Source organism: Doryrhamphus excisus, chromosome 1 (genome assembly GCF_030265055.1).
Source record: "Doryrhamphus excisus isolate RoL2022-K1 chromosome 1, RoL_Dexc_1.0, whole genome shotgun sequence".
Taxonomy (NCBI): Eukaryota; Metazoa; Chordata; class Actinopteri; order Syngnathiformes; family Syngnathidae; genus Doryrhamphus; species Doryrhamphus excisus.
The window spans coordinates 41,956,938-41,970,795 of NC_080466.1; the positions used below are offsets into that span (position 1 = coordinate 41,956,938).

At 39.6% G+C, this 13,858-nt stretch overlaps 2 protein-coding genes across 5 annotated transcripts in view; one reads left to right on the top strand and one right to left on the bottom strand.

The window, feature by feature from the left end:
• The window catches only part of LOC131099441 (band 4.1-like protein 1), a 58,494-nt gene extending 53,617 nt beyond the window's left edge, over positions 1-4,877 (top strand). For all 3 annotated transcript variants that reach the window (XM_058046045.1, XM_058046047.1, XM_058046044.1), the window contains 4 exons: positions 113-208; positions 397-477; positions 545-652; positions 1,639-4,877. In XM_058046045.1, the coding sequence (XP_057902028.1) occupies positions 113-208; positions 397-477; positions 545-652; positions 1,639-1,644 (291 nt within the window). In that variant the 3' untranslated portion in view covers positions 1,645-4,877. The remainder of the gene's footprint in view (positions 1-112; positions 209-396; positions 478-544; positions 653-1,638) is intronic.
• A 1,886-nt stretch (positions 4,878-6,763) lies between these two features.
• Positions 6,764-13,858, bottom strand: part of LOC131107250 (contactin-4-like) — a 122,242-nt gene continuing 115,147 nt past the window's right edge. For both annotated transcript variants that reach the window (XM_058057228.1, XM_058057146.1), the window contains exons 20-23: positions 13,125-13,311; positions 12,916-13,028; positions 12,649-12,817; positions 6,764-10,883 (exon numbers count right to left, since the gene is read on the bottom strand). In XM_058057228.1, the coding sequence (XP_057913211.1) occupies positions 10,792-10,883; positions 12,649-12,817; positions 12,916-13,028; positions 13,125-13,311 (561 nt within the window). In that variant the 3' untranslated portion in view covers positions 6,764-10,791. The remainder of the gene's footprint in view (positions 10,884-12,648; positions 12,818-12,915; positions 13,029-13,124; positions 13,312-13,858) is intronic.

The following is a 13,858-nucleotide window of genomic DNA, read 5'->3' on the forward strand; positions in this document are numbered from 1 at the left end:
GTGATATGTGTGAGAGTATAGGCTGGAATGGATTTAAGATGTGAGCGTGAATGCTGGTTTGTCTGTCATATTTACACATTAATACGCCTTCACTCGTACTTGTGCTGTGTAGATTAAAGCCAACGTCCAAGGTAAAGAGCTTATTGTGTCCCCGCTGAGCATCACTGCTGAAAGTGTCACCACTGCAACCACAACTCAAGTAACCAAGGTAATCCATGAAGAGCCGCCTGAAGTGATATGTATCTATGTGTATATTTAGCGCTTTCTCACCACTGCCAGTAGGAAGTCGATGCAAAAACCAAGGAACATCTCGATGGGTTTTCAAGGTGTTGATAATGTGCAAGTCCTAACAAATGTCTAATAATAAATCCTATTATTTCTATTCACATGCTGTAGACAGTCAAAGGAGGATACTCAGAGACGAGAATTGAGAAAAGGATTATCATCACAGGCGATGATGATGTAGACCAACATCAGGTGGGGAAGAGTAACTACAGGACGCCATGCTAGCCAGCTGATCTTAAAACTTTGATCCTGTCCGTAGGCTCTTGCCATGGCGATCCAAGAGGCCAAGCAGCAGCATCCTGACATGCTGGTGACAAAAGCAGTTGTTATTAGGGAGACGGAGTCTCCCACTGAGGAACTACAGAAGGTAAAGGAGAGAAAAAGTCAGTCAGTGTCTTTACATGCACACATAAAAATGAATTATGACATGAATTTTGTTAAAACCAGCTTGTAAAAAGGCGTTGAAACATTTTTAATTAGATCGTGCTCGGATCAGATGCTATTGGAAACCAGATCCCGCTTGCATGTTTAACACTTTTATCTACCAATGATTGGAGCGGGCTTTCCACGCATGCACCAATCTCCATGGAGGATCATGGTGCAGTTCTTAACAACATTAAAGTGAAAAAGAGGAAGCCAGAGGGATGCGGGATGTTTACACCAACAAAGGGACTAATTACAGCTAAACATGCTGAAATAAGTCAATATTTATTATGTGGGCAAAATAAAAACCTACCTGTTTAATTAGCGGAATGTTCTCGGAAGAAGCCAGTTTTAACATATGATATGGCGCCTGACCACATCCCTGATGGGTCATAAAATGAAAATGGTCTTGCTGGGGAAGCAGAAGTTGAAGTTGACAGAGTAGCCAAGTACGGGTTCGAAACCCAACTGATTAAAGTCTGGAAGACACAAGGTGTCTAACGTCCACCAAATACAGATTCCTAGATCATCAGTTCACACGATTGTACGTACAAACTTGATTCAGGTAATTTGGGTGGGTCTCCAAGGTCCATACCGTAACCCTCGGATAAAAGGATGGATACACTGTGTGCAAAGTGAAGCCAGGTTTTCAGTTTTCATCACTGTGGACTGACTGAAAAGGTTCTGATCAAGAAAGAAGCACCTGCTCCAAAATCAAGACCTTCAAATTTGACTGACATTTGCAAATCAAGTTCTCCTGAATTGGTAGCATTGTGCTCCAGGTCTATTTTGGAATGGAACCAGTGGATGGAACCATTAAGAATTCTAAAACTTCAGCTCCGATCAACAGCTAGATGGCTGACATTTTGATATTCCAACAGGACAATGATCCCCAACACACATCAAATCTGTATTTTCTTCCGTTTACAGTCCTGATTGGACATGGTGGCTCCTGAGGCGGGGGACATGAGAGGATCCTCTCCCGGTGCAGCATGCCACCAATCTGATAAGAGGACTTTGTACTCCTAAAGACTACCTACACTGACAGAACAGACTGTGAGCCACGATGCAGTAGATCGCCTCCTCTGTCCTTTGAGACAAACCGACTGTGACTCTGCTCCAACTCTGACTCTGATCCGGACTCCTGTTCCCGTCGCAGCCTATATCAAACCCGATTGGTCAGAGAGGATCATCTATTGGAGGATTATTTGGTTAGAGGATTTGGCGACAGTTTTTTCAGTGAGATTTATTGCATTTGCGCTTTACTGCCGATCCCCTTTGCCTCATTAACATTTATTTACAAATGACTTCTTCTTATATTACAATCATCTTCTCTCATAGATGACATGAAATGATAACATATATATATATATATATATATATATAAAGCTCATGGATTAGATAAAAGAAGCGGCGCAATGCTGGTGATACAGGTTTCACCATGTTGACACTTTTCGGTTAATGGCACCTTCAACAGTCTTACAAACTTTTTACATTTTTATCAGAAGAACATTAAACTTCTGTCCAGTGTTTGCTCGATACGTAAATCAGTATACTATCAGATTATTATAATCTGCATGATTCAATTACAAAATCGGAGAAGGTATATATATATATATATATATATATATATATATATATATATATATATATATTTAAATACACGGATGGTCTCACGAAAGCAAAGAAAGACATTTTTATGTTGGGAAATGAATTGGTCCTCTATGCAGCACTGACATGACGAGTCAAGCAACTTCCAAAAAAACCTCCACAGATTATTGGACCAAATTGTGGTGGACTCTTTTTTCGGATTTTCAGGGACTCTGGTATAAAACTGAGACATTCGTGGGGGATTTTACCTTGCAAGCTGTCTTCAACTGTTGAGAATGATTATTCTCATTCCATTTCTGTCATCACTATTACAGCATTCTTTGAAATGTTCTGTTTCTGGGTCAGGGGCTAATGAATTATAAATGTTTAATATGTTTTAGAAATGTTTATGCACTTGTTTTTTTTTTAAATTCTTCTAAAAGGCCTAATTCTACTTCATTTGGCTTACAGGATCCAATATGGTTTACAGTACATGTTATACTCTGATGTTGGACTTTTCATTCTTTGGATGCTTATAATGTACCTTTTGTTACTTTGCTATAGGTGCTTTGTGTAGTGGCAACATTTGGTTTGCAATTAACTCAATTGAATTCCAACAGAAAAGCAGTCCTGCTCATTTTGTTCCATCAAATCCATGCTGGGAGTACAATATGTATTTTTACTGTTACTTTTAACATCACAATGATGTTGCATATTCTAAAAACTATTGTGACCTTATTATTCCAAATTGAGTTATGACGTTTTGGAGCCCTATTCATCAGTGTCAGAAAGAATACATGACTGGGAGTGGCACTTATTGCTTTTGTGACCTTAACATGCTTGCTGCATGAAAGTCAACTATGTGAACCACTACACTACCGACAACAAAATCTGTAAAAATTAATTTTTCACTCTTTTTTAACGTTTTTGGATGTGAGAAAGAAGCGAGACTATAAGGGCTGGGGAGCTGTTGTGTTTGTTAATTCTGAAGGTAGCTCATGTTTACCTTCCATTTTGAATATCAGGCACATTTGATTTGAGTGCAGTGATTTATATAGTGTACCTGACATTTGAACACATTCATAATTTCCCTGTGATTGACATGTGATCAGTTCAACTTTTTCTACATGATCAACCTCTGTCGACATAGTAACACAGAAGAATGGGTGTATACTGTATCTGTATAGGACCATTAATATCCTTTACAGTACATAAACCTCCTTTATACCAATTCTTTTTCAGTGTTTCCCACAGGACTGCAATCTCGGGAGCCCACAGCAGCTCGTTGAGAAGAGACATCCGTGTGTTCAATAGTCTCTTCACTAGATTTGTCACTTTTTTAAAAAGAATATCTAGTAGGGTCTGATTAAAAAGTCACTAATCCCTTATTTTTATTATTGTCTTATTATTCTCAACAGCTGTGTTTAAAGTGCAGAGTTACAATGTGTACAGTTACTGTACAGAGCTGTGTCAACCACAGACAGTCCCATTATAATGTGTTCATGAGTGAGGGCCAACTCTTATTTGCGGCAGTCCAAATACATGAATGTACGGGAAACACTGTTTTTCATAGTTTTTTTCTGTTTGAAGTATTATTTATTGCAGTACTGATTGTGAGGCCTGTGCTTTCTCTTCCAGTTTAGACAGTGCTGAATACTTCTTGGATGACCTTCAATACTATACCTTGCTTGCATTGCTACCATCCACATGAATCCCTCTGATAGACCCCGAGCCGCGTTGCCGTCGGTGTTAATCTTGTGCTTCTGGTAACCGAAGCGATGGAGCACGCTGCTTGTGAGACTCGCAATAAGCAGACATTTATACTTATCAGCTGTCCTCTCAAAGGGAGAAAACTGTGAACTGTAATTCTTATCGAAGTGTAATAAAACGCTACAGCACGCAGTCAGTGATAGTTCAAGCTGAACCGACAGCTTGTGATACTCTCTTTGTCCGGTCCTTACATCCTGTCCCACTACTGAATAGATAAACAGTATATATGATATACCAGGCTGCAGCTGCATGCAGCACTCGCGCTTTAGACTGGGGATAATATCTGCTGTAGGGCAAACTACTTAAGACTATGATGATGAAGAGTTTCCACACGCCATGTGCTGAAATGGAGCCTAGATGAGCCTTACTTATTTATATATATTCATATTTCTGAGTGTTATCCGGTAGAATAAGAAATGTCACAACTAGAAGCTAGGAATTTCATATAAATATTTGTCTTATAATTGGAGTGCAGGAGCCAGAGCCCCTGTGCAGATGATGACAAGGCACATACAGACAAAAAAATGGCCTAGTTGAGTGTGTATAGTTCTCTGGAAAGGATGTGACTGTGAATAAATCTAAGTTAGTTTAGCAAGTTGCAGAAGTATATTGGTACAGTTCAAGTACAAATCAGCATTAGTACAAATAAGGGAAATAAGCTTTGTTCCGCCCTAAGCATTAAACACAATTCACCTTCAATTCTAAAGGCTTTTGTAATACATTGCATGGTGGTGTGTATGTGCTGTATTATGCTTTCAGTCTTCAATGAAAACATACATGCATAAATAAATGTCTCGATATGGTACAAAGCCTGTCTTTGATTCTCATTATAATACCATAAAGACATATTACCCCCAAGGACCCTCAGCAATGTAGCGCAAATGTTCAGAATAATTACAAAACCAGTGAAAATAACATAATTTGACTGCTTTACCGCTTACTTATGAGATTATACCGCCATCAAGCGGCCATCTTTAGTACAGTAACTGGATACTTTACTGTTGTGCGGCACAAATAATGCCTATAAATATAAATGGAACACGTTATTATTATTATTTTTTACACGTCTTGTGCTTTGTACTAAAACTATACTTTCGATTGGACTAAAACATACATTAATGAAAAATAAATGAAACTATGACACATATTGAGTGGCTAATTAGCATTTTTGCTAATAAATTTGTGTGACCAACAACTCACATCAGGCCATTTTTTCGGTAAACAACGAATTTTAATAATAAGAACATATTCTTATTACAGTATGTTTATGGAATTGTAGTTTTATTGAATTTACACCCTATTGAAGTATTATTGATAAAGGGGTTTAAACAGCCTTTAATGGCAAGCATTTGTAAATTAGCTTACCTGACATGCTGCCATTTTGAGGAAGACGTATCTGGGATCAGTGTTGCCAGATGGGAAATGACCAGTTACCATAGCAGAGGTTTTTAACTATCATATTTTGAGTAAAATTATCATATCATACCTCACAATGCAGTTTTACACTTAAATTGGTGGGGGGAAAGGCAACCGCTGGCAGATTAGCACCCCCACCTGGCTACATGCGGGCTCGTTAGACAATGTATGGCGTCTGGCGTACTGCAGGGTGAATCCTTTGTTTTTTTTTGATAATTGTGTATCGAACGAGTCAAATTTTCTTACATTTAAAGATTTTTAAAATTATAAAAATAAATTATAAAAATCCGATCATTGTCATATCTGGTTGCCTCACGGTTAGCATGTCTGGTTAGCATGTTGGCCACACAGTCAACAGATCAGGAAGATCTGGGTTCGAATCTCCGCTTGTGTGACTCCAAATTGTCCATATATAGGTATGAATGTGTGTGAACGGTTGTCTATATGTACCTTGTGACCAGTTCAGGGTCAGCTGGGATAGGTTCCGGCATACCCGCGACCCAAATGACGATAAGCGGTATAGAAAATGGCTGCCTGGCCTAGTCACGTGACTTTCATTTACGGAAAATCCATTACAATCAATACAAAAAAATATGACATTTATTTTTAAATTACATTATTTTCATTTTCAAATGTTTGTTATTTCATATTGTAATTTTTTTAGATTTCATATCTGATTTTTTAGATATTCAATTTCACTTTCTTCCTCTTTCTTTTCACTCAGCTACCCCTCTCACATTGTCTTCAGGGAACATAGGAACTCAAGCCATTCATCTCATAGGATACCTGCTGTTAAAAAGACTTCTAAAAGGGTGAGTGTGCATGGTGTGTTGAATAAAGACATGAAATCGAACAAGACAACCCCCTAGCCAACAGCGGTGAGCACGCCACAAATAATGAATGCAGCAACCTAAATTACACGCTGTCCTTGAACACAACCGTCATGTTCATAATTGCCGGGTTGCATGTGAAGTCACATTCGGTTCGAGTCCGTCACCGGCTCGATCAGATGGGGGTCAAGGAAGCGTATTCGTTGGTAGGCGTCAAGTGAAGTCAGCGCGAAAATGCCGCATCGATGCGTCTGCTTTATTGTCCCCATTTGGCTTGGGTTCCCATGGCAACGCATCCTGTCTTGGTTCGTAGTTTTCCGGAGCTGGTATTCCCAACTTCTAAATAACTCCGTTGTGGTCCGTTATGCCTCACATTTTTGTTCTTTGGACTGAGTTGGATTTCCACAAGTCAAGGTAAAAACAAACAGAAACTGACATGGTTATATAAATCAATATCCTTTATTAACACAATATAAACAACAAAGCAACAGAGGAACCCCTCGCGTTGAGCTGACAGGACACGTCAGGCAGGCTGACTCGAGACAGAAGCATGGCCGTGATTGGCCAGTGATTGTTCACGTCATGGTACACATACAATATACATAAACCTATCCCGGGCATGACCCATATGAACGTTGCAGGTTCCTGAAGCAAGACGACTAAGCACAGTCATGCTGAGCAACAGTTAGTATGAAACAGTTCTACATACAAAGCAAATAAGTCACCTTTTTTAGAAAGTTTCTCTCATATAAATGATTTGAAGTGTACAAAACAGTATATTACATATTCACCGATGCATGATTCAGCGCAAGACCCAGTAGCCTACAGTGCACTTCCCTAGAGCATAGAGAGCTACATACAGACTGTACAGCACCTCTGCACAGTCCTTCCATAGGGCATCAAGAGACTATGGCCGGGGAAAAGGAAAGATCAGCAGCATTGTCTTTAATCCTCGTCCTTAAATCACACAACTATAAAAAAATGCACCAGAACTCATATATATATATTGCCACACAGAGCAGACCGCGCCCCCGTTCCCCTCCCGAAGCTGACAACATCCGGCGTGTATCAACACAGCAGCATGTAAACATCACTGCGGCTGCATCATAGTTCTATGCATCTCCTGTCCTCAGTATACATTATGATAAGTTAAGGCTCTTGAAGGACCTGAGGGTTTTGAACATATGATGAGGCACACAGAAGGCAAAGAATCGCTATTCACACAGGGCTAACCAAATGAAAGAGGAGCATGGGAAAGCCACGTGGGTTCGGTCACCGGTACGGGACGGGGACCCACAGGAGATTGAACGCATCTCTTAATTAGTCAAAAGCATGTCTCCAAGAGATGTTCTATTACCAAAACGGACTTGAACCAGAATCCTTGCATGCCAACCTTTTAGTCAGTCACTTTGTTCAATGGATCTTTTTTCCAAAGGATCTTAGAACACTATTCATATTTTAAAAAGTAGGCCGCTGGTAGTGCAGTAGTACATACACGCCTTATCAAAATTTTAAGACCAGTTGAAAAATTGCAAGAATTTAAATTTTACATTGTTGGATCATAAGGAGGTTCTAAGTAGAGCTTGAAAATATAAAAAGAAGAAATGGGAGTGAGACAACAAAGTCATTGTAAGCCATTCATTGCAAATAACCATTATAGTGAAATAGGCTGTTCATCAGCTGATCTCGGTAAAATTAATTTTCATGTATTCACACAGTAATGATCTCTTCATGGCAAAGGCAAAAAAGCTTTCGCTCTTTTAACGTAGTCGTATTGTTGAGCTACATAAGCAAGGCCTCTCGCAGCGAACCATTGATGAGGTCGACTGCGGTAAGACAGTCATTTTAAACTTCCTCACAAAAAAGTCAAGTAGTAGACCCAAAATATGTCACCAGCCCTGAGCTGGAGGATTCGATGGGCTGTCCGTCAAGCCACGGGACGATCCTTGGCCTACTTGCAGATTGTTACTGCCACCGAGTGCAGTCCAATAACCATCAGACGGCATTGTTTTTTAGAATAAAAAATGTCTTCAAAACCCTAATCTTCTTCAACGGGACAAAATTGCCAGTTTGCAATTTGCACGAGAACACGGGACATTGAAAGGTGGAAGAAAGTTTTATTCTCTAATGAGAACAAATGTAGCGTAAATTAGCTCTGATGGCTTCCGACATGACTGGCATGTCAAGGAGGTCCCACGACACAGTGAAACGAGGGTGCCATCATGATCTGGACTGCTTTTTCCTTCAGTGGAATAATGGAGTTTCAGGCTATGCAAGAGTGTCAAACGACAACTTGGTTGTGTTGCAGGGGGCAACCCTCATGACTGAAGGCCCTCGTTTGTGTGGTAACGGACAATGCTGCAATCCACAATGCCCATCTAACAACCGATTCAAGAGGAATAATCTCACGGTTTTGGACCATCCTTCATGTTCCTTTGATCTAAATCCAACTGAAAACATTTGGGGATGGATGCCAAGGGGTAGTTCACAAAAACGGACATCAGTTCCAGACAATGGATGCCCGCCATGAAGCCATGTTGGAGCGACATCACACAAGCATCCACAAACCAATTTTCGAGGTGATTCACAAAAACAGTATAGCTAATCATTACTGAATCGTTTTTTGAACATTTTATTGCTATTTTAGCAATAGCAAATTATAAAATAATGCTTAAAGGGGACCGATTATGCTAATTTTCCAGCCCTTTGTATTGAGTTGTGGAAGCCTATAGAGCAGCTCCACACAATAACCAGCACGGAAAGCTTTCTAGATCTTCCAGAATCTGCACCTATTCCAGCTGTATTTCGATCATCCCGCAAAAATGGTCTGTTTTAATTTATTCTACTACGGTCGCCTCCAGGCACACCAACTCCAAACTGGTCCGTCACATTCCAAAGTTGTCGGGGTTGATAATGAACTGCGATTTATCTTTTTAAAATGTCCACTTGTGTTGGATCCAGAATCCGCACCGGAATAACGACTGGACAGTCCGAAGTTTCTCACAAAAAGAGGTTACTTCAAGATGCCTCTCAATGGTAATGGTCGTTTAGGTTTTCGTGTAACGTGTGACGGTAACGTGTAATGTGGTCTTCACACTTTTTAGCGAGATTACCATTGTTTAAAAAACTTGACTGTGGTGGGAAATGGCCATTAGCAACTCCGCTCCCTGTATGCACACTCTATAATGCTACACAGACAACCACGTTTGTTCCATTACTTACTCAAAATTAGGACAGGATTTGTTCTTTTTGTATTAAAAGCGCTACTTAGAACCTCCTTAGGATGTAATGAAAATGCAAAATGAAAATTCTTGCAATTTTACAAATGTGTTGATCAGGAGTACACGGCCGACTTTAGTGCAGACAGCATGGAAATCATACCTGTCAACATTTGCATTTGAAAAGTAGGGACATTTTCCGAAAATAAAGAAATATTCTCTTGAAATTTTATTTTTTAATTTTATTTACTGGGGACCCTTTCAATAGGAGGGCCAGGAAAAAGAAGGGCAACAGGTATGGTGAGAATCTGAATGTGGGTGGTTGTGACTGATTTGTGACCACTACACGGTATGCACTGCAGATTAAGGAAAAAAATCATCAGAACTCTTACGAAGCAATTCTTTGTAAAATCTTGTTTTTAAAGTTCAGCCACTGTAGCTGTCGTAAAAAATTGTACGTACATTGTACATTATGTACACTACCAGTCAAATGTTTGCAGACACTTTCCCATACAATAACACCATCTCCAAACTTTTGACTGATGTACTGCACAACTGGACAAAATAGTTTTTTTTTTTAATTAATAGTCATTATTATCATTCTATTAAGTCCCAATAAGGACACTTTTTATTTGGTATGTATGCACTGTGAATGTTGTCCTGTGCAATTGGAATACATGCCTCACTGGTTTGGTAAAAATTAGCATGTTTTGTTTATGAATGGATGGTTTAGATCCTCTTCTTTGACAGGAAATATGCTTTTGGACAATAAAATGTAAATATAATATCAGTTGTTCTTTAAGACAATAGGGTCTTTGTCAAATTCCACGCTTAGCCATTTGGAAAATGATATGTTACAGTATTTGTTATGTACTTTATGTACTTAAATGCATTCGTCCCAGTATGCAAAGAAAGCATCAAATTTAATTTTAGCAGAAAAAATATACAAATAAAAAAATGTAACGCTTGGCATGTCATACAAAAAGAAGCATACAAGACATTATTCTTTTTCTCTTCTTATGAAAGCTGCTTTGGTTACAACATAGTCGTGACGTCTGTCCAAATCCCTTATATAGCCAAGGTGTTGTGGGGGACTCCTTCCCAGACGTCACAGACTTTTTTTTTTTTCTTCCCCTCATCTGTGTATTCTTTTTGCCTCTATTATAAATCAAAATGAATGGGTGTAGTTACACCAGAGTGTTTGTCATCTGCTGAAGACGGTCTCCATCGCCGATGCAAGGTCTACTGAGAGCTGTTTGTCATAAAGATGTCCGCGCTGTGAAAGACAGTGCTATTGTACTGAGGGCTGATAGAGTGGAGACCTTGGATGCTGAGCCAACTGCGTTGGGACCTGAAATGGTAAAAAAAAAAAAAAAAAAAAGACACACTTTCAATACTTTTGTTGCGCCTTATTGTTGTAATGAAACACTCTAGGGGTTTTCAAAGTCTAACATTGTTGACCTCCATCAAAGGAGATAGCTACTACAGAATATTAAAATGTCTTAAAAATGGATGACACAGTTGATAAAGGTTATATGATGACTTTGGAATCGTTTATTTCTTCTTTAGTCATTTCCGATGAGAACAATTGTTAGGAACTGTGGTGGACACGTTGAGGTTGCGGTTGACCTTGAGTTGTATTTAATATTATGAATAGAGATGTCTGAAAATATTAGCCAATATTATATGGTAGCTTGGTTAATATGGACGTCACGTTATGTAAATTGAGTGTTGTTGGTGCTTTCTGGAGTTTTTTTTTTCAGAAGGCTTTATAGGTGCAATAGATTCCGTGCATTCTTAGATTCTTGTTTTTTGTCTGTTTTTATATCTTTAGAATGCATAGAAAAGTGGACAATTGGGCAAAATAAAAACAGTGCAGTTTTCCATTAATATTTTATAGTACAATAAATAATTTGGTCGAGTGGTTAGCGCGCAGACCTCACAGCTCGGAGACCAAGGTTCAATTCCACATCTAAACATGCATGCGTGGGTTTTCTCCGGGTACTCTGGTTTCCTCCCACATTCCAAAAACATGCTAGGTTAATTGGCGACTCCAAATCGACTCCAAATCGTCAACCAAAATGGTTGTTTGTCTATATGTACCTTGTGACCAGTCCAGGGTCAGCTGGGATAGGCTCCAGCATACCCGCGGCCCAAATGAGGATAAGCGGTATAGAAAATGGCTGCCTGGCCTAGTTACGCGACTTTCATTTACGGAAAATCCATTACAATCAATACAAAAAAATATGACATTTATTTTTAAATTACATTATTTTCATTTTTAAATATTTGTTATTTCATATTGCTATTTATTTAGATTTCATAATCCTTTATAAATGCAATTTTTTTGTCCGTTTTTATATCTTTAGAATGCATAGAAAAGTGGACGATGGTGCAAAATAAAAACTGCAGTTTTCGCTTAATATTTTATAGTATAATAAATAATTTGGTCGAGTGGTTAGCGCACAGCTAGGAGACCAGGGTTCAATTCCACCTGCGTCCATCTCTGTGTGGAGTTTGCATGTTCTCCCCGTGCATGCGTGGGTTTTCTCCGGGTACTCCGGTTTCCTCCCACATTCCAAAAACATGCTAGGTTAATTGGCGACTCCAAATTGTCCATAGGTATGAATGTGAGTGTGAATGGTTGTTTGTCTATATGTACCTTGTGACCTGGTATAGAAAATGGCTGCCTGGCCTAGTTACGCGACTTTCATTTACGGAAAATCCATTACAATCAATACAAACAAAATATGACATTTATTTTTAAATTACATTATTTTCATTTTTAAATATTTGTTATTTCATATTGCTATTTATTTAGATTTCATAATCCTTTATAAATGCAATTTTTTTTGTCTGTTTTTATATCTTTAGAATGCATAGAAAAGTGGACAAAACAGTGCAGTTTTCCCTTAATATTTTATAGTATAATAAATAATTTGGTGTTCCTTGTGGTGTTTTAATTACACACTGGTCACATGCGGCATTTTATTTCTCGCTGTTCCTTCGGTGATAATGATTGCTAATCTGCTGTTTTCAGACAGCAGCAACAACAGCAGGGGGGGGGGCAGATTATGCAGCTCAGCGCCGAGGACACTAACTATCTCTCCACTGACCCGGTATCCTTGGGATGGTGATCTGCCGACTGCTGCTGCCCTCCCCTCCTTCGCCAAACGGTTTTATCTGGATGATATAATCCTCGTCAGTGGGAAGAGTGAGCTCCACCGAGGTGGTGTTTGTCTCCATGACATTGGGGCGGCTGTGTTGGTTCTTCTTGTACAGCACCTACGCACAGTAAGTCAAATCAGGGCCACGAGCGCTTGAGTACCGCATGGCAACAAATATGACCTGCGAATCATGAAATAAAGCGATAGGGTGTTTACTTTGTAACCAGTGACCTCCGACTCATTCTCCAGGGCTTTAACCTGCTCCCAGTTTAATATTATCTTGGAGTTGGACGTGTTCCACATCACTTTACCCGGGGGCTGGCTCGGTGCTGAGGGGAAAAAAAAAAACAACATTATTCACACGGAACAAAAGCTGTAAAGACGTCGAAAAGCAGACAAGGGTTCCAATTAGATATGCTACGTACGTGGTTTTTTGGTAGTAATGCTGACTGTGCCGCTTGGAGGTCCGGCTCCTGCGGTGTTGTACGCTCTCACCGAGATGTAATACGCGGTGCTGCCTTTCACGCCGTGAATAATAGTCGACGTCTGATTTCCCACAGTTCTTTGCACGTTGGCTGTGTCTTCCTTTCCGCCCTTCGCCCAGTACCGCAGCTGAAGAGCAAAACGGCAAAACAACACAAAGACGCTTTTAAAAGGATTCTGCTCCACCCTGTCAATCAAGTGGAAACGAGGCGATACCGGACACAAGATGCAGCGTGTTACCTTGTGCATCTTTTGTGTTGCTCAGTGTGAGCTACATTTATCCGTTGGATAAGTATACCACTTTAAGTTGAGAGGTAAACAGTAAGAACCAAAAAGTGAAACAAATCGGAGATATATTCAAACACTTTCCCTGCCAACAAACACTAATAACAGGTTTTCTTTGTCACCGTGGTTGTCAGGGCAGAAACAGCAGGCACGCTTGGCAGCCCAAATATAATTTGACTTTCCTTGCAAGAATGCTTTTCACAGACCCTGCTCCCCTGTTGACTTTGAGTGGTCAACAATTTATATTTCTGCCATTTTGTGCACTCAATGGATGGAAATAGCTCCAATGTTCACATCGGGGATTTCAAAGACGAGTACGATTTAGAGTATAAGGATGGTTTGTGAGAATGCTTTATGTTTGGAATGGAAGCCAGAAATTCTCCACCTTCGA